Source organism: Apteryx mantelli, chromosome 14 (assembly GCF_036417845.1).
Source record: "Apteryx mantelli isolate bAptMan1 chromosome 14, bAptMan1.hap1, whole genome shotgun sequence".
NCBI classification, from domain to species: domain Eukaryota; kingdom Metazoa; phylum Chordata; class Aves; order Apterygiformes; family Apterygidae; genus Apteryx; species Apteryx mantelli.
The window spans coordinates 4,034,415-4,054,998 of NC_089991.1; the positions used below are offsets into that span (position 1 = coordinate 4,034,415).

At 40.4% G+C, this 20,584-nt stretch overlaps 2 protein-coding genes across 2 annotated transcripts in view; both read left to right on the plus strand.

Annotated features, from left to right (window-relative positions):
* Positions 1–5,002: 5,002 nt before the first annotated feature.
* Positions 5,003–9,030, plus strand: TXNDC15 (thioredoxin domain containing 15). The gene is made up of 5 exons (XM_067304922.1): positions 5,003–5,105; positions 5,234–5,688; positions 6,160–6,323; positions 6,880–7,010; positions 7,872–9,030. Exons 1-5 carry the CDS (start codon positions 5,051–5,053, stop codon positions 8,066–8,068), a joined length of 1,002 nt encoding a protein of 333 aa, XP_067161023.1. The 5' UTR covers positions 5,003–5,050; the 3' UTR covers positions 8,069–9,030.
* A 729-nt stretch (positions 9,031–9,759) lies between these two features.
* The window catches only part of PCBD2 (pterin-4 alpha-carbinolamine dehydratase 2), a 28,778-nt gene continuing 17,953 nt past the window's right edge, over positions 9,760–20,584 (plus strand). Inside the window, exons 1-2 of the mRNA XM_067304908.1 lie at positions 9,760–9,839; positions 13,091–13,222. Coding sequence (XP_067161009.1) covers positions 9,837–9,839; positions 13,091–13,222 — 135 coding nt within the window. The 5' untranslated portion in view covers positions 9,760–9,836. The remainder of the gene's footprint in view (positions 9,840–13,090; positions 13,223–20,584) is intronic.

A 20,584-nucleotide genomic window follows, 5' to 3' on the forward strand; every position in this document is an offset into this window, starting at 1 on the left:
TACAACTTGTATAGATTTCACTTAAAATCCAGTGGTCTATTCATTTGTCCCTTGCCTTACTAAAGTGTGAGTGAATCTGACTACATCAGATTGAGTGTGTTGATGCTTGGGTGGACTTAAAAATTAACAAAGAATGCAGTTGGGAGGCCACTACATTATATGATTTTAAAGTAAGTTAATTTACTCTTTCCGTTCTTCTGCTTGTACCATTTCAATGTGAGATGTGTATTGCCTGTTATAGGAAAGTGCCATATATTTGAATTAAGGCAAAGAACCCATATGAATTGCAATGTATTATTAAATAGAGCAATGTTGCTTGTTTTTTTTTTTAATGAATTGAAAATTCAGCTACGGTAACTTAATTTTCTTATGCTTTCACTCAAATCTGAGAAGAATGGAGAAAGGATTCATATAGCTAAGTATGCATAAATAGTAGAACAAGACCTAGCATGCTCTTAATTTTTTTTCTTCCACTGTACATCAAAATCAATTTGAGAGTACTTGTATACTAAATTTTGATGGGATAGTGGTGATTATTCATTAGTCAGTGGTGGATGTAGTGTATTTATTCCTGTATCCAAGCCATATTCCAGTATATCTTTATTGGTAAGCAACTCTAGACTGTTGTGCTCTGCATACCACCCAACTCTTCCTTGTTAGTTTGCCGAAGATTTTCGGTAACTGTGGGGCAAAGTGAGCAATCCTACCCTATGGGAAACTGCAGTCTAAGCTGCTAGGACTGCCTCCTCCCCTTGCTCTCCAACACCATCCATTTTCCCTTCCACATACTTTCAAAGGCCCTGAATATGGATAGGTATGAATCATTTTTGATGCTATTGTAGTTACTTTGCAGACTTTAAGTGGCTTTTACCCCTCCAAAAAGCCATCTGATGTCAGGTTTTATTGATATCAACTGTTCTGGTGGTTCCGAATGTTTGGCTTTGAAAGTGACTGGATATATTTAAAGTGGACCACAGTCTGCCACATTCTGGTCTAAAGACTGGTTGCTGGATGTGATTCCTTGGGAAAAAATGGAAAATTTTCTTAGTTTTAAGGAAACCTTAAGTATTGAATATTAAGTCATTTATAAATTACATCATAGGATGATACCGACTTTTTAGCTATGTTGGAAGTTGCTTTACTACTTGCATGGCTATTGTGTTCTCTGCCACATAATGAATTGAACAATAAAAATTGGAAAGTATTCTATTCCCTCCATATACAGTTGGTGCACAATACCAGGTGCAGAGTTTCTAATGACAGAAGCACTTTATGATTTATTCATGCTGAGAGACTAGGATTGTCAGTTTTTTGACCTGGCTTGCAGCAATGTTGGGGGATCAGCTCTGCTAGTGGGGACATCTTCAAGAAGTCTTTAAGGTGGTTTTATCTTTTATTTTTAATAAAGTTTTATTTATGTGCATGATGAAACACCAAGGCTTTCTTTGGGGCTGCACTGGCATTTTCTTATGCTTTTGTGAAGCATCTGTCTCTGGGATCTCTTAAAGTAGCACAAAAAATATACTGTGAATGAGTGAAATTGTACCTGTTAAATATGCTGGTTCATCAGGGTGTCTTTCTGTACCGCGACAAATGAAAATTGTTCTTGACAGTTATCGTTTAAAGCTGTAATGCCTAAAAGTAAAGGATTGACTTGCTGATTGCACTGCTTGCTATTTTTATCAGGATTCTGCCTGTGGCTCTGTGTTTATTGTTTAACATTTGAGAGAGAGGTGTGGCCTGACCATACAGGATTGGCAGCCCAAAAGCTACTGTGTTCTGAAGCTGGCTCTTGCCCAGATTCCCTGTATGGCCTAAGGATGGCAATGTCTCATTTTTCATGTCAGTAAAAATAAGGCAAACATATCTGCTTATCTTGCAGGGTTGCTGGAAGGAATCATTAGTTAACAACTTTTAAGTACTTTGAAGTTAAAAAATGTTGTGGAATTGTTAAGTGTTGTTAAAATGATCTGAGGCAGATAAATCTTCTTGCCTTTCATGTTTTTCTTTTTTATACCACAAAAGGTTGTTCTAATTTGTGAAAAAATATCACAATAATAATTAGTATGAGTCTGATGATTTAGAGTAGGCCTTTGAGATATGCGCAATACTAAAATGTGGATTTACTGCTTAATGTGGTCATATTTTTTAATAAAAATATTCAACTGCAGCCACGCTAAGAGAACACAAAGATTACAAAGTCAAGCATCCCAAATTTAGGCGTAAACTAAACTTGCCTGTCCAACCTCAACCTGTGACTTCTGACACGAATACTTAAATCATGTTTTCTTCCACCTAATCTCTGTGCCATTGAATACACAGAATGTTGTAGCTGTGTCGGGATTATAGGTGAATGGATTCTTGCTTTGAAGACCGTAGCATCGCCTCTTTATCCCAGTCTGTTTCTGTCTTCCTTCCCTCTTTTTTGACCATGTTTTGACTGTTGCCCCTGAAGGAGCTCCCCAGGGTCACTGAAATTTTGGAGGAAATACAGCTGCTGAAACCTAAGATGCACAAATGACTACCAAGTTCTGGTGGTTATTCATGGGTGCCACAAAAGATTCATTTTAAATCAAATCCTGCTCTCCGCTAAATTTCAGATCCTTCCCTAACAGAGCTTTTTCCAAGGTGCCAAGATTTTTAAATAGATAAAAAACCACAACCTTTTCTAATAGACTTTTTCTTGAAAACAGACATTTGGTATAAAAAATAAGGAAAATGTAAGCCACTGAAAACAGTTTTGTACCAGAACTAGTAGACATAGTAAGAAATGTGCCTCATCTGTAATACATAAGTACTGGGATAGTACATTTGTTGTAACTTGTGTGTGATACAGCCTAAGGATCTGTAATTATCAGGAGTTAATTTCCATTTCATTAGTGCATTATTTTTATATGGTGACCAAAAAAATTGCAATTTTGCATAAACCTTTTGCTTTCCGTTATGCTAGGAAGAGTATTCTGTTTGGATTAAATCCATAGAAGTGTCTCAGATGTATGTTGCCAGAAAGCTATCTGTTATTTTTAAGGTTTGAAATATCATCACTTGTGTTGGAGATCTGACACCATCCAGGGCTTTGGTTGGTGAAAGAATCTCGAGTCTGATGACACAGAGCCAAGAGTTGGAAACCATATGCAGTCCATGGCCAGGAGAAAAAAAAAATGTTTTAAAGCTGAATATGCCACTTTGTCCAAATTTGAAAAGATAAAGACAATTGAGAATGGGGGAGTTGTCTCCTGATTAGTCTGTACCAACTTGGATTCCTTATGTCTGTTTGCTTTCAAGCTTTTTTACTTGGTCTGTATCAACTGCTCTAATTAAGTATTTTCTAAGTGCAGACTTGCTTATGTCATATCCTTATGCTATCATGGCTTTAATATTAATACTAATGCAGATTGGACTTGGAACAGGAAAACTTTTCAAGCAAAGAAATGCACATTCTGAGAAAGGATAGAGTTAGAGAAGTGTTCCCTAAGTAAAACCAAAACCAAAAATCGAATTTCTGTAATAAAGCCTTCTGACACCCATATTCATTTATATGTATGTACAGTGTCTTGTTTTTTTACAGTATGTGTGTGTAGTTCATCCTCACCTAATTTGTAATCCTCATTCACTTTTTGACAGATGCAGTTTTGGTAAAATCTCTTGTGTTTGATGCTGACAGTTTTGAGGAACGCAGTAAACAGGGAGGGTAATAGTAGCTGAAGGAGTATATTGATATTCAAAATGCCCCACCTAGTCAGCCCTCAAGCTTGAATTTTAAACTGACAGCAAGTAAGTAATTCTGTGACAAGAAGAATGATATCTTATTTCCTGAAAATAAATACCAGAATATTTATCTTGCCTATCATCTTGGGAGCTTTGGTTGATATACTGATGTACAAGAGCTTGTGTTTTCTTTTTAGATTAAAAAAGTATGGCTGTAGTTAACTGGCTTTTACCCCCCCATTCCAGGCTGGCTGGAGGTTTAAATTTAGTCTTCATGAGTCACTGAAAATGTGGCAAACTGAATCTATCCTTCTCTGAAGTCAAAACAGTAGAAGGTAGAAGTAGGCAAATGGTTCAGTCTATACTATTCAGGGCTTCTTTTTCATCGTGTTAGGAAGGCAGAAAATTGTATGCCTGCTACCTGAACTTGTCACAGCAAGAGCCTGAGGCTGTGATACTGTGCTATAATAAAACATGCTTTTGGAATGAATTACAGTGTGCGTGTGTGCCATATAAATTACCATACAATCATAACATCCTGTCAAGTCCTCAGGATGACCTTTCCCTTGGTGCAAGAATTTTGGACCTGAACTAGTATAAATCAACAGTAAAATGCCTGTTGACCTCCAGGAGCCTGAAAGGCCAAAAATTACTAAGTGCTTACCAGTATAGTGTGTGCCCTGTGGCTGTCAGCGGGGCCTGTGCCTGTAAAGACAGTGCACATAAATGCCTGGAGCTGCTGTTTTGTGTGCCCACGTTATGGAGGGCCTGCAGGGCGGGTTCGTAGGTGCAGAGTGAGAAAACTTGGTAAAAAAAAAAAAAGTTTTTAATATTTGTAGTGACTGGAACCTCAACTGAATTCTTTCTGAACGCTTATTTTCCTGCCTAACCTCTAGTATTTTTCCCTTCCCTAACGCGGGGATGATCCGTTTACCTATAGGGCATGTCTGACGTTTGTCCGGTTTGAAGCCTGAAGCGGCTGCGGCGGTTACATCCCTTCGGCCGCCTCCCCATCGCCTAGCGGTGCCTGCGGCAAGATGCGAAAACGCCGTGAGCTGAAGGAGAAGCAACCGTCAGGCCCAAGTAACTTTCCTGACAGGCAAATCTGAAGAATTACCCCCTGGCTCGCAGCGGTCACTAAAAAAAAAAAAGAAAAAAAAATTAACGCGGTCGTTTGCTTGCTGCCGCCGCCCCGCCAAGATGGCGGCAGCCCCGCCCCCCGCGGCGCTACGCACGGCCGTCGTGCACCGGAAGCGGAAGCGGCGCAGCGCTGAGGCGGAAGCGGCCGTTGTCCGGGGAGACGCAGCGCGGCCGACGCCGGGAGGGCCGCGGCGCGGCGGGGATGTGGCGGCTGGCGCTGGCGCTGGCCTGGCTGGGCGGCGCCGTCGTTCCTGCAGGTGAGGCCGGGGCGTGGGGCGAGCCGGGGGGCGGCGGGCAGCGGCCCGGGGCCGGTTCTGCTGCTGGGCGGCAGCGCCCGCGGCCTGCCCGGCCCGGCGCGGCCGCTGACGCCTCTCTCCCGCCGCAGGAGCCGTGACGGAGCCGGGCGACCGCTCGCCGCCGGGGCCTGCGCGTCTCGCCGAGGGCGGCTCGCCGCCGGGGGGCGGCGGGCCGGCGCAGTACCGGACGGCGGAGATGGCTGACGCGATGCTGGGCAGCGGGCTTCCCGCCGAGCAGCCCGTGCTGCTCTCGGTGGTGCCGGCGGAGGCGAGCGACGGACCCGCGGCCGCCTCGGCTACGGGCGCTTGCGACGCTGCGGCCGGAGGTGGCGAGTGCGGCGGCCCCGCGGCCCCCTCCGCTCCGCCTGGCGCCCACGGCCGGGAGCTCGCAGTGGGCTCCCCGGTTGTGCTGGAGACTGTGCTGCCCGCGCCGGCTGAGGAGGCCAACGGCACCGAGGGCGTGAAAACGCCCAAAGTAAACTGCGAGGAGAGAAATGTTACCGGCGTCGAAAACTTCACACTACAAATCCTGAATGTTTCTCAAGTAAGGAAATCACTCAGTTTGCTGCTTCGCGCTGTTTTAAGTGAATGATGATGATGATGAAAGGTTTGATGTCAATACACTGTTTCTTTAAAATTCTGTGTACTTAATAAGCATCTCAGCAAGGAGGCTTTTCATGTCGTTCTGAACAGAAATACTGGAGATGCAGCTTGATCCACATGCCTGTGTCCACATCTGTCTCTCATCTGTGTGCCTGTAGTGAATTGTCAGCTTTCATGGTGGGCAGATTGGGGTCTCTTAAAAGTTATTAATGGCATTTATTCCCAGTGACAGTGTCTATTTCTAGCTTATTTCTTATAGGGGAGAAAACTTTAATTAAAAAAAAAACCTTAAGTATTCAGCTACTTGATAAATACTGTCAAGTATCTAACTGTTTGCTGAATGGTGCCTTGCTACATACAAGAACTCTGTTAAATGTTTATTCATGTGTATTTTTATTCTACTTTCTCTAAGGATCTGATGGAGTTCTTAAACCCAAACAGCAGTGACTGTACGTTAGTTTTGTTCTACACACCATGGTGCCGCTTCTCTGCCAGTCTGGCACCTCATTTTAATTCTTTACCTCGAGCATTTCCAACTCTTCGCTTCCTAGCCTTGGATGCATCTCAGCATAGCAGGTAATTCAGACTTTCTATGATCTTATATCAGTTTATTTCTAATAGCAAGCTTTGTGTTTTAAAAACAGAAGTGATATTTTTTTTAACTGTTTAATATAAATGTTTATGTGTCCCTTTTATTTTTGGCTATGCTGTTTCCATATTTTTTTCCTCTTGACAACTTTACCTTAAACATGCAGGAAACATATTACTCTATCAGTAGGTATAATTAAACTGATAACTGTGTTCTACTAATACCTTTTTGGGATTTCATTAGTCTGAAAAGTGTTACATATCCTCCACACCCCAGTATATCCTCAAGTAACAACACTAAGACCCATACAATACATGTGTTTATGGTGGAATAACATGCTGATCCAGTGCTGAGCCTTGCATTGTTGACTAATTCATCAGTAAAGCATTTCCCTAATGCCACAATAAGGTGGTTCTATGTTGCTTGTTATAAAGTGACAAATTATTATACTAAAACTGACATTGCCTGTATTGTGAATCTCTTATTTCTTTCTCCAGTGGATTTCCTTTCCTTCATATCTTGTGTTTGCTTTATGTCAATTAGTTTATCAACTAGATTTGGAACTGTGGCTGTACCCAATATCCTCCTTTTCCAAGGTGCTAAACCTATGGCTAGATTTAATCATACGGACAGAACACTGGAAACACTGAAAGACTTCATTTTTAATCAAACAGGTATGTAAATCAGCTCTGACATAGCAATAGGAAGAACAGGGTTGACTCTAAGCTCCAAACTGAGCTTTCTTCTCCCTTTTTGTTCTTATTTAAAATGAGTTTCATGAAGAACCTGGGGGGACCATCTGCAGCAGAGGTTCGTCTAATTGCTTGCTTTAGTGAGTTGGATTTCAGGACATGCTAAAAGCAGAAACTCAACTTACTGGACTGCATTTAAAGAGCAGGGAGAGACGACGGGGTTTAGCCAGAGAAGGATCAAGCACCTCTTCCTCCCCAGTAATTAGTTTGAGAATAAAGGCAGCTGAACACCAGGAATATTGCCAACGCTGTGTAAGGTTGACAGCAGTTGGGGGATAAGACAGTTTTAGGGCTGGAGGATAAGACAGTGCTGGAAGAGACAAAAGGATTCCAGTTTTCACGATCTGGCTGTCCTCATTGTGAGCTCGCAGTCAGCAGCTTTCTGGGCTTTCTGTGGTGTGTTCTTCTGAATAATAAAAAAAAAATGTCTAGGCCAATGAGGGCTTTCATTAGAGGCCAGGAATTGTTATATTTGCTAATATAGCAACAATACCAACCTCCCCTCCCCTTCCCCATTAAAAAAGCTTGTGCTGTGGGAGAACAGAATGAACCTTTTCCAATATCACAGTCATATGAAAATATACATATACATTGATAGGCTTTTCATTCTACATGAGTAAACTATATGGTAGACACGTTAAAATGTAAAGACCGTCTCACCAAAATTTTAAGTCTAACTGTACATGCACCTTAATTTGAGTACAGGAATAAAGCTCCAAATGTAACCAACTTATTTGTATTAAATGATTATTATTGGTGTTGAACAAGTGATTCTTTTTTCAGGAATAGAAGCTAAAAATGATGTGGCTGTGACTGAGGAAGACTGGGAAGGCCCTCTGCCTAGTGTTCTGACAAAAGGAATAGATTGGCTGCTTCTGTTTTCTTTACTCTTTCTGGCTAGCTTTGTTATGTATGCAACTATTCGAACTGAGAGCATTCGGTGGCTAATCCCAGGACAAGAGCATGAACATCAAGAATAACTTGAGATGCTGAAACAGGGACAGGATTTCTTGCTTATTGGTAAAGCAGGAATTTGTATGGACTAAATATACATAAGAATGAACTGTTGAATTTGCTGGTTGTAATTTATAATCTTGACTGAAAATCTGCTTTGTTCATCAACTACTGAATCTGTAAAAAGCAAACGCATGATGGTTAATACGGTAAGTAAACAAATATGAAAATATATTAACTAAAAATATATTTATTGAATTGCTCTGACCTGCTTATTTTTAATGTACCTTAATGTAAATATGTGATACAGTTCTACTTTGCTCTTAAGAAGTCTCTGAGCTTTGTAGATCAGTTAAGATTTCTACAGCATATTTGCTTGTATATGTGGCATTGCTTGGCAAAGAAGTAGAGTAGAGTTGCTTCCATTCAGGTGGAATCTGGGAATCTTCTTTTACAAAACCCACGGTTTCTGTATGGATGATGCAATATATACTATGGAATTAGAATGTGTTGACCCACGCGGATCATACTCGTTTTCTGGCTTAAGTATTCCTGAAATAATAAAGTGTAAAGGGATATGTTAGTGAAAGGTGGTGTTACTAAATTAGTTTGATTGTCAGGAAAATGAACTATAGAGAAGAAACAGATGTTTTAAAAATTAGTGTACGTCAAATGAATGATTCCCTTGTCTAAAAAGACTTTAATTATAACAGTATGTATTTGCTTTGCACTTTTGGATACAGTAATACCAGCAATAATAAAAATGTAAAAACTTGTACAATTCTAGACAAGGTGACTATTTCCCACCTTTGGTATTGAGATTAGATGCTGTTCATCTTGTTCACTGTGGTCTGTGAGTTTTGAGTAACAGTCTGACTCACAATGGCAGTTCTTTGTGATATTTGGAATGATTTCTAAAGCTCATTGCATTGTGTGTGTGTGCGTGTATAATTTTCCTATGGAATTAAATTGCATTCCTTTTGCATGACTCTGTCACTTTCTTACAGGACTACAAATGCAACTCTTGAGGTATGGATCACCTACCTAAATTAGTGAGGCTAGTTTTGAGGGGTTTATTAAAATTTCTGCTAACATATGTTTGCTTGGTTGAAAAGTCTGCAGCTGATGCCACATAAAGAATTGATAAGGTTTTTTAGTTGTGACTAATATGCAAGATCTTGAATAAGGTACAGTCCGATATGTTGCATGTTTTCTTGATTTGATGGCATAGCATTTTTACGTGGCACAGGCTTGCTCTAAAACCCTGGTGTGAAGCTTTAGAGTGGAAATTAAACTAAGAAGGAACAAGTACAGTCATAAGTTCTGTTGCTTAACAAAGGGTTCTAATGCTTTTTTTTTCCCATAACTTTCCAGAGATGGAAGGATCAAGCCCTTTATTTGCGTGTTAAGTGGAAACCGCAGTGGTAGAACTCGGATGTTACTGAGGATAAAGTTAGAAAGTATTGTATTAGTAAGGTTCAGGATTTTGCGGAATGGGCGCCGGAGGGCTCTTCCCTCGCACCAGCCGGTCGGTCTGAGGCGCGGGGTTGGATTCTCCCCCATGATCATCTCCGCTGACGCCCCTAAGGAACTAGCGATGGCTTTAAAACGCGATGGCTTTCTCCCGCCGCCGCGGCCGGGCGGCTCCTCCCGGGGGCGGGGCCTGCGCGGCGGGGGCGGGGCCAGGGGCGGGGCCTGCGCGGCGCCATGCCGGGTGGCGGGGTCGCGCTGCGCCGGGCGCTGCTGGGAGCGCGGCGGGCGGCGGCGGTGGCCGCCGGCGGGAGCCGCGCCGCCATGGTGAGGCGCCTCGCGCGGCGGCGGCAGCGAGCCCTGCTCCCGGCCCCGGCCGCGGCGGGAAGCGGGGCCCGGAGGGGAGCGGGGCCCGGAGGGGAGCGGGACGGCCGAGCCGAGCGCCCGGGGCTCCTCCGGGGCGGGTGTCTGGGCCCGGGTCTGGTCCTGGGCCTATGCCGGGGCCTGGGCCCGGGCTCTGGGGCCCTCGGCTGGGAGCAGAGGCGCTTGGCCCCTTCGGGAAGGGCAGCGGGATGTGGCAGCGCTGGGAAAGGCCGGAGCAGCGGCGGGAGCCTCCGCTGCCCTCGCCCTTGCGAAGAGCAGGTGCGCGGCCGCCCCGGCGCTGCTCCCCGCATCCCCCTTCCCCGGGGGGGTCTTCCCGGGGCGACACGTTGCCCCCCGGGACGCCCGGGGCGCGCAGCCAAAAGCAGCGCGCTGCCTGAGGCGACGGGGAGACCCCCGGCGAGGGGGCCGCGCGTCCGGTTGGCCTTCAGTAGCTCCAAATCGCTTATGCGGTTTAGGGTTTGATCTGGCCTCTCTGTGTCTCAGAAAATGAGACCTTTCCCCCCTAAGTTACGCATTTCAGCCTGTGTAGAGCAGAGAAATTCTGATTTGTTGATTTTTTTTTTATTTTTTTTATAACTATTATATATTTTTTTTACATGAAGTAATAACTAGTTGTATACACAGTTTTCAGCTGTTGCCCCTCAAACACTAAATATTCTGTGCTAATCTTTTATGTAACTAATGAAATCTCTTTTTCCCCCAGACTTTTTTCCCCTGAACTTCCTTCAAATGAATGTTATTTGTTAAAGCCATCATATGGCAGCCTGTCGCCAGTGTGTCGTGGCTCAGCTGTAGTGATTTTGTGCGCTAAGTCATTGTTTACGGTTCAATGTCCCTGACGCGCTGGCTTTTTGTTGTGCTTCTCTACCTTTTCAGGCGATTTGCACTATGTTCCGTTACACAGTGCTACGGATGTGTAATCGTGAAAATGCAAATAGCACCTCATGCTTTCTCATTTCTTAAAGCATGTTAATGTTGCTTTCTGCTGCCTTTCTGAATCGGCTGAAAATGGTTGTAATACGTTTGAGGGAACAACGCAAAACATGGCCTTCACACCTCATTTCTAAACAAAATCCTATGCTTGATATGCACCCAGTCCTATGTCAAACTCAATCTCCATGTTTATATGAAGAAATGTGTGATCTAATTTTAAATCACAATGTTGCCTCTTTCACTTCTGTGGCCTAAATAAGGCCTCGAGAAGGTAACTGAAATGTGTTTAAAACTACCAAACAAAATCTCTACTGACAACCAGGAGAATGAACTTTGTACTGATTCCTGGTCCAAATCCTGGACTTTGCTATCTAAAACAAAATCTCCCAGAATTTTCTTAAATCATCCTACTAATTTCACCTCTTGGCAGATAATAGTGGTCTTTAAAATGATAAATTTGACTTTGGCAATACTTATAAGTGATGGGAAAAAGAGGTAAAAAGAAATCCAAACCTACAAAGTATTGTCATAGCAACACAAGTTTGGTGCCAGACAACTACTTTATTCTTGCAAGTTTGAAGTGTTATTCTGAAGAGTAAAGAGCCTAAATTAGTTCAGTTTGGGGACTGTAAAACCCACCTGTTGGAATGGATATATCCCATTGAACACAAAACATTGTAGCGAGGCTTCAGAGTGACTTTAGACTGCTTTTTTGTCCCTTATCATTGGTGAAAATTTTGCTTCTTGGAAATTACAGAGGTTTCGGTAGGTTGCTCCTTAGCAATGCCTGCGTATTTGCTATTATATTCTGTGAGATAAACGTTTGTTAATAAAGAAAGAATCTGAAAGGCTTTTGCTCAGCTAGAATTAATTGAATTAACTTCTGTTCTGATTTGACGTAGAGCACCATCTGGTGGCAGAGGGGTTACTTCGGGTGCTCATAGCAAAGCAGTGAGCACAGACCTGCCTGCGCATCAGACTGGATTCTCGGACATACTAATTGTGCACATTAGCACTGTCAAATTAGTTTGTAAGTACATGTGACGAGAAAGTGGCTGGAGGTCAAAGACTGGCACTTCTGTAATGAAATAACTGCACATGTAACTGTCAAAAAAAAAAAAAAAAAAGGTTTGAACAGAAGAGCTTTGTGTTAGATATTTACAGGCCTTCAACGCGTTATTGAAGTCCTGGTGCAGAACTGCTCGGCGACTTTCAGTAAGGCTTCACATAATTGTGATAGCCTACTAATATTTATAAAGACTTAAGCAAACTGAATTTTGCTTTACTAGGGAGAAAACTTCCTGTTAAATCATTACATTTATAAAGTGAATTTGAGACCAGTCTGTTAGACTATACAGTCTGTAATTAATCACTCAGATGTTTAATCTCAGTTTCTAGGAAAAATATCAAACCTCTTCCAAATAACCTGTTGACCTTTCTATCTTCAGGCCTGTTTTTTTTAGGCACTGATTTACATATTTAAGCAGGTAGTATAATCTGTTAAGTCTGTGCTCCCACTGGGTTTAGAAGGACTCATTTTGCTTAAAATTGGATATATGCGTAAGTGCTGTATAGAGTCTAGTGCTTGTACCAGTAACTTGTAACTGCATGTGTTTGTGTTGTCAATTTTTTTTTTTGTGTTGTCAGTGGAAAAAAAAAAACCTTTTTATTGCTTTTAGACTTCTGCAATGCTTGCTATTTGTAAATATATTTTTACTTTCTTAGGAACAGTAAAATACAAGTTATCTATAATACAATCTCATATTGTATGTTGTTTCTGTCTTTTAAAATACAGATATTCCCCTAATATATCCCTTCTAGCCTCATGTAATTGTACATTTAGTGCATAATGTAAATCTGATTTACATGGCAAAATGAATATATGGAAATTAATTCAAGTGTTATAACATCTGGATAATTCAGGTGAACAAACTATAGGCTACAGGTATGCTGGTGTCCATGTTTGGTCTCAGAAGAGTCTATCACTCATCTATAATTCAATACAAAGACATATAGCCAAACTTAATGGACCAAACAGAAACAGTGTTTCTTGATTGTTTTAAGTAGTGTGAATTATGCTGGTCTGTGAAATTATAAAAAGTAACAAATCACATAGTTATTTTTCCACCTCTTATTTCTTGAACATTTACATTTCTACAATACATAACCACAATTTCATCATGTGGTTTTCTTATTGTATAAAAGAGAACCTCAGCCTCACTTGTGGAATGTTTCTTACATATATTTTTTTTCCTTAATAGTCTTCACAGTCTCACTGGTTGACAACAGAGGAAAGGAACCAAGTTTTACTTGATCTTAAAGCTTCAGGCTGGTCTGAGTTAGGCGAAAGAGATGCCATCTACAAAGAGTTCAATTTCAAAAATTTTAATCAGGTAACTATTGTTATATACCACTTTTAATTTCAAGGAAACATAATTACTTTAATTTCCATATGATTCTGATGGGAAAATATTTATATTCAGAAATTTGGGAGTGTCCTTTTGAGGCCAAACACTGTTGGATTTGCCTAGGTGGATTATTCTCTGATTCTGATCTTATTAGTTGGAGTAAATAAATTCCATTTTGTATTTGTATGGTAGATATAGTCTAATATCATAATTTCTTAATTATAATATCGGGGTCAAGGTCAGGGTTGGTACTATGGGATTAGACAAATAATATTTGATCCTGATTTTTTGTATTTAATTATTAACACTCCTAGATTAGTGATAGAAATATTTAGCTGTTGGATAGTGTGATTCATTTTTGTCTGGAAAGAACTGAAAAAGATGGGTAAACGTAAGAACAGAAACTTTAGGGAAGTAAGGTCAGGAAAATATGATAAGCTTCACTTCCTAAACAGGAAAGCAAAGGTCTAATACACTTTTGAATGAGTTGCAATAGCTGATCTTGCACTGTCTTTGGCACAGCGGATTATAGCTTAGGCCTTGATGGGTTTATATTTGAAGTTAGAATCTTGAGCCATAATACAAACTTTCAGGAACACATCTTTGAAGTCAGTTGCAAACTTACTTTGAAAATATTGAAGTTTTCTTGAAACTTATGGTCAGCTGCATTCAAATTACTTAAATATTTATTTGCAAGAAAATTTGACTTTTGATGAATCAAGAGACTGCTTGAAAAAGTCATGTCCCAAGAACTAGTTAACTGTATTGAATGTCTATGTTCCCTTGCAGTGTCCTAAATTTGTGAGTTTGTGTAGAAAAATGTGTCCTGTTAATTTCTCCCAAACTAAAATTAAGAATAATATTTATTTACACCTTTCATGTAGATAGTCTATTTAGCATGTTTAGGTTCAGATTTAAGGACGTATTGCCAAAAGATGAACACTTATAGCATGTGGTTACCATTTCAATTATATTTGTGTGCTGACCTCTTTTGAAAGTTTGCTCTAATGTCTGTTAATTCTGCTGTTGCTCTTTCATTTGGTTCTGTTCCTTAAATTCAGACATTTTCAATTTTTTTTGTTCTGGCCAAAGTAACAGTGAATTGTGAATTAGTCAACACTAATGATTACTTTTCTAGGGGAGGAGGGGAGCAATGCAAGACTGATTTTTTTATAGTATTGGAAGACAGCCTGCATGTGGAAGTGAATGAAGACGATTCCCATTCTATTTTATTTCTGAAAGAGGTGCTTTCTCAGGTGTGAGAGGAAACAGGATTTTATTAAGGTGACTTGCTCTGGGTACGATGATTCTTTTCTCCACTCCTGGAGGGACATAGCAGAACAGCAGATTGGTATTTGTATGTATGTATGTAGGGACTAAGAGTGTGCTGTGAACTGTTTATTTACGTGGCTACGCTTAAGCTCAGACAGAGATCTTTAGGAAATCATAGTAAGCTAGATAAACAACAGTTTGCCACGCTGACTCTTTCTTTTTGCTATTTCAAATAGTAGTTGTCATAGTAAGGAAAGCCCAGACAGTAGAGGGAAGGTGAGTGAAGTGTTCCCAGGCTGTTCTGAGCTAGGTGAAAGAAAAAGAGAAAACAACTGCTGAAGAATGAGCTCACCAGCAGTACAGTGCTGTTCCAGAGAGCACCGAGTCCTCAGTGCGTTTTTTTCCTGGATTGCACTTTAAGCCTGAAAGTTAATGTAGAACAAGTTAAACCATATCTCATAACAAATCACGGGGCAGCAAAGGAGGGGAGTCCATGACAGGAGGCTCACATGAAACCTTGGTGACATGTAAAGGCAGCGAGGAGAACTGGAAGAACCAAGTGTGGCATGTTTGACCTTGATGAGGTTAAAGAAACACATGGAAGAGTTGAGATTTCAGCCTTTGGAATATTCATGAAACAGTGTTCCTGCCACGGCATAGTCGGAGTCCTTGTTGGTTCAGCAAACTAGAAGTTTTTTTTTTTAAGAGTTAATAGAAAATATTTTTGCATGTTGTAAATAAATCATTTTGATCAGGTGCATTTAGGCAGTGTACTGACAGACATATCAAGAGACAAATCAGTGTGCCCCACCAGCAGATAGCTAGAAAACCCATTTCTTCAGCCAAAAATTAAGAAGTTGGTTTTTTGACTCCAGTAGATTTGTCTTACAAAATGCATAGATATTCATATATCTTCCTAACTTGAAGTTCGGTAAAGAACATACATGTATAGGAAATCAAGTGTATTTAAATACACATATTAGTAAATGGTTATGAAGTAGATGTTTTTACTTCTAGTACATATCCCCTTAGAAATGGTAGTCTTAATTTTTTTTTTTTTTTTAACTTTTTCATGGCAGCACTTGGTACATCCAGCTGGGAAAACAAGCAGAGAGTGGATTCTCTCTGTAACTCTAACTAGGATCAAGGTTATATGTGAATATCTGAAGGCAGAATATCACTCACTGATTTTTAGAAAATAGGTGAAGTACCATCATTTGCAATTGCAGAGGGTGGAAGCTGTTTGTGGTATCATAGTCCCAGAGAAGGGCTTAGTGTGTAATTTCCAGCTAGGATATTCAGAGTTGGTGTAGAGAGCAGGTATTTGTCTTTTGGAAAATTGAAGCTGAAAGTGAATTAAAACGCACTGATGCGTATGTATGCCTATTGAAGCTTATAATACTCTTAAGTGAATAATGTTTATTACAACTTAGGGAACACATGACAAAAATAGAGCTATATACCTGCTTTGTAGTATGGGAGAGTTTAGTCTTGTAATGAAAAGAACAAACTTTTAGGTACAGCTTCTTTTATTTCATGTAATAAATCTTCTGTTTACAGTATTTAAAGTGTGAATATTTAGTAAAAGAGAACTGAGAAATATAATTTCCTCAGTGATCTTCATTCTGCCCTTTTACGGATGGCATAAAATCAGGTGTGTAAAAAAAGTTGAGTTAGTTGAGCCGACATGAAAGGTATTTCAGATTTATGTTTTGCAGATGATATTGGTATGATTAATGTATTCATTGCTTTTTTTTATTGCTTCTCACAGATAATGTTCATGATGCATGGAAAATTCTGTGTCTTTAAAATCTATGCCAGGTTTACAAAGTCTGTGTGTGTCAACAGATGTTAAGAATATAAACAGAACTTTTATTATAAAGTTGTGCAAATGTGTAGACATGAACTTGGTTTATGTATATTATTTTCAGCATGAGAATGAAATGAAACTTCTGTGAAACAAGAGTTATTTAGATTTCTGAAGCTTTCAGGCTGAGATTAGCTTGGTTAAAAGCGATCAGAAATGGGCTGCCTTCTTAGTAACTGACAAGCTAATGACACTTCTGGCTTACAGAATTTTTCTGCAACACAGAGCTTAAAACTGCTGATGCTGTTTGTTATTTTGAAGATATGGTTTCATGAAAATGGGCTTTTGGGATACAACTCTCTAACAGAAGTTGGAAACGATTTGAAGTCCCAAAATAAAACCCTTGGTTAATTATATTGCTGTGGGTGCCTGGCACGTACTAGCCCTGATGTCCTGGCTAAAGCAGTGTTAGTGTTCAGTGTCCTGTACTCCGCGTCATGGTCCAGGCCCAAAGAGAAGTGTTTGATACCTGACAAGACTTGTTTCTCGCCCCTCAGCTGAACAGCTCCTGACTGAGATGTCTGGATCCTCTCCCCCTGCTGTGTTATTACTGCTCTTGTCCGTCTCCGTGCTGCCCAGCTTACTGCTGAAGCATGGTAACATAGGCAGGCAAAAGAGAGTTTTTCTTCATCTTCCTTGAAGACCTGTTTTGTTTCCTTTACTTCAAGATAGGCTTGTGGGTAGGTGTTCTAAATCTTGTATAAAATATAGGATACGCTGACTGTGGGAGACTGCCTTATCCTCTGGAACAGCTGTGTTTATCATACTGCTACATCAGTTCCTCCTTATCTGTGCTTTCTTGTTAGCAATTGCACATATTATTGATACTCCTTAATAGCATGTAGGCAGCAACCTGTCAGAACTTCAAGTCTCTTACCTCGAGGAATGTTGCTTACTTAAAAGAGATCCCTTGCTGAATTATTTGCTAGAGAGCTCGGAGACCCCCAATGAGAATGTAGACATGATCATGTTCCATAATATACACAGTTGCGGTGCTTCTCCTGGAGTGTGTGCATTCAGAAGCTCTGGCTATACAGTTCAATTGCAATGAACAGATCCTGCTATACTCTTAAAGACCTCTTTACTTCAGTAGGGCTTTCTCAGAAAGAAAAGGTCTGACTGTGAGGGCGAGACCTGGGAGAGTTGGGGTGGATAGACTCAGGCTGGTGTCCAGCAGATCTCAGAATCCTGAGATGGTTCTGGGTGAAGATGAGCCACCATAAACTTTACCACTATATCAGAACTTATTCAATTGTCTTTTTCCTTGTCTACAGGTGTGCTTTCTATAGCCATCGGTGGGCAACAAGGCAGCAAAACCCAGGACTAGTGTCACGGCCTGTTTTCCTCTTGTGTTTTTCCTCTGTTATTCTTGTTCCTTTGTGAGCTGGCAGAGAATAGATATCTGAGAATCTGGCTTTTAAAATGTGCTGTGGAGAACTGTTGTGAGAGACAGGAAGAAGAAAAAAGTTATCAAGGCTTTCAGGCTACTTTGTATCACCAAAAAGGCATGTTTTAAAGCCTGTTAATTACTGTTTCTGAGTGACTGCAACAAAATGTTTATCTTCCAGCTAGAGAGCAAGTGGTTTGTTTTCAGTCTGCCAAAGCTAAATTCAGAACCATGATAGAAATATAATTGGCACTTTCAGACTGTACCAGTAAGTTTTACTAATTATAGTTCTGAAATTCAGAAAAGAAACTGCAGATTGGACAAATGTTTGAAAGTCAGTAATCCAGGGAGGGTAGAATTGCTGAATACTTTCGTGTCCTGACCTATATCTCAGGAACTTCCTGGAATTTTCTCAGGATTTCAGCTCACTAAACTTCAGGAGGAGTGATCATGCAAAGGGGACAGACTTAGCTTAAAATCCAGAATTTCTGCTGAAAACGCTTTGCCTGCCTGTCCTTACAAATTGTGTTTACAGGTAGTTCAGAAATTCAGTTGAAGATCTCTTTTTGGTTTGATCGCTTTGCATGGAGCCAATCTATTTTTTTTTTTCTGACCAGTCTTATTAGTTTCTTGCTTGGGTTGTGTGGACAGACCTAACAACTGAGGAGGAAGAAGTAGTAACGCAGAAAACTCCTCTGGGAGTAATGAAACTTGGGTTTCTAGGGATTTATTCCCCCTGTCTCCCTTTGCCATTACTCAAATACCTCCAGCTCTTCTCCCTCAGGATGTTCCTCCAGCTTCATCATGTGCCTGTCTCCGAGCTGGGCAGGAGGCAGCACAGCTATGAATGGCTCCAAGTGCCGTGTATGCTGGCTGGTTTGCTTACAGGCAAACAAAGAAGAGCAGTGTTGAGCCCTCAGTTTGGGTCCTTCTCTGTCCAGCTGCTAATTTTCACCAAATTTGCAGGAACATCATAGCTTTGAAACTTCCATGTCTCTTGTCAAAGTTGGTTGAATTTGACCAGAGGGTTTAGGGGGCAACTGCCTGTGTGATTGCATTTCCTTAGGTAATCATGCAAAAGTAGAAAATGCAGTTACAGAATTACAAAGGTGGGCATGTTTGCTGATGGTCAGGTTCAGTATTTACAACTGTTTTCTTTTATAGGATAATTTTAAAATGAAGGCTTTTTTAATTTCATCTAGCATGCTTCCAAAAAAGGAAAGTATTTGCATAGGTGTATAAGACCTCTAATGACATTTTAGAAAATGACAGGAAATCAAGTGCTTTAAAAGTTATTTTAAATACATTTTCTGTTTTGGTGACACAGGACACAGGTGAAAGATGAGCCTGAGCAGAGATGACAGTAAGGAAACTCTTTGGAGAACTTTGTGTAGGGAAAGTAGAAGCACGTGTGTTTCGTTGTAGGTGTGGAGTCTTGTTTTCTTGAACTTTTTGAAAGAGATGTGCAAAAGTTCTAGAACTGTTAAGTAATTATTCTCACTTCGCATTTCCTTTCTAAATTTGCTAGCTGTTTTGCTTGAAATTCAGAATAAAATCTAGAGTAAACTCTCACAGAGCACATTACTATAAAGAGTAGTAGACGCCTTTTCCTCATCAAAATGCCAGCTATTTTCCTTTAGCTGTGGGAAGACGTACTCAGTTTTGTCCCTTTAAATTGGTTGTGGTTATATATCATGGTTGTAATATGGTTATATATCCAAACTAATTTGGTAGGATATGCAGTGAAATTCTTCATTTGTTTTAATCATCTTACTTGGTGAAAATCCCTTGGCATGGGTCCTTTTCTTTAGGTCCCTTTACTTTGTGAAGCTCTTCAGGACCATTCATCAAGTTTACCCTATGGAACTGGAGTAGCGGGGCATATTCTTAATGAGTTAGTGCTGTGCTGGTTGCTCCAATCACTTTAGCTTAGTTTAACTTACTGTACAATAATGCTGAGCATGTCTGAATGTAATCTGTGTCGATACTTCCTTTTCTGAGTCCCGGCACATTGCTTTGTCTTCTGTGTTGATCAAAGATTGGAAAATTTGTTTTTATATGTGTAGGCAGTGAATTTCATTGCTGTTTTATATACTTAATCTTTTGGCTGTTTGGCTGAAATATGTCCACGCCTTTTACGTATTGAAAACATAATATCCTTTAACCTACAATCTGCAGAGTTAAAATGAATTTTATTTAAAATATTCAGTTGTGGACCACATCTCCAGCTTTTTATATGCCACAGTGGTCTTGTTTTTTTTCTTCTCCATTGTCTGATAGTGAGGTCATTTTCAGTCCTCTGAGAAACTTTATTCCCAGCCAGATGCGGGCCATATATTAAAAGTAGCACCTGTGGCTAATATCACAGCAGCTTACCATAAATTTACATGGTAACTAGGATTATATCTGTCAAGACTGTTAAAAAATGTCTAGATTTAATTTGATTTCCAGTATTGAAGGAGCTCTCCAACATTTTGCTTCATAACTATATTTTAAAAGTTAAAATCACTCCATTGTTAAGTTTTATAGCACTCCCAGTGCCCATTAAGTTGATTTGTTAAATGGAGGTCAGAATAAAGCAAGTTGGCTACATTAGGATCGGAAACCAACCCATTTGTGACAAATTTAGTCCTCGCGTGTGAATCTTCTCAAAGCCTCAGTACTGATTGGTTTCAGGTGTAGCTTATGTCAGTTTTGTTTAACCTCAAAGAAAGAGCAACACGAGTCCATTATTGTCAGGCTAACCAAAAGACAAACCCATTTTCATTTGTTTGGGGCGTTTGGTTTTTTTAATGTAATGTTTGACTGCTTGCTCCCTCCT

Coding starts and splice junctions, on each gene's coding strand:
- TXNDC15 (XM_067304922.1), top strand. CDS start 5,051: ATGTGGCGGCTGGCGCTGGCGCTGGCCTGGCTGGGCGGCGCCGTCGTT. Junction 5,106..5,233: donor CGGCGCCGTCGTTCCTGCAG/GTGAGGCCGGGG, acceptor CTCCCGCCGCAG/GAGCCGTGACGGAGCCGGGC. Junction 6,324..6,879: donor GATGCATCTCAGCATAGCAG/GTAATTCAGACT, acceptor TATGTCAATTAG/TTTATCAACTAGATTTGGAA.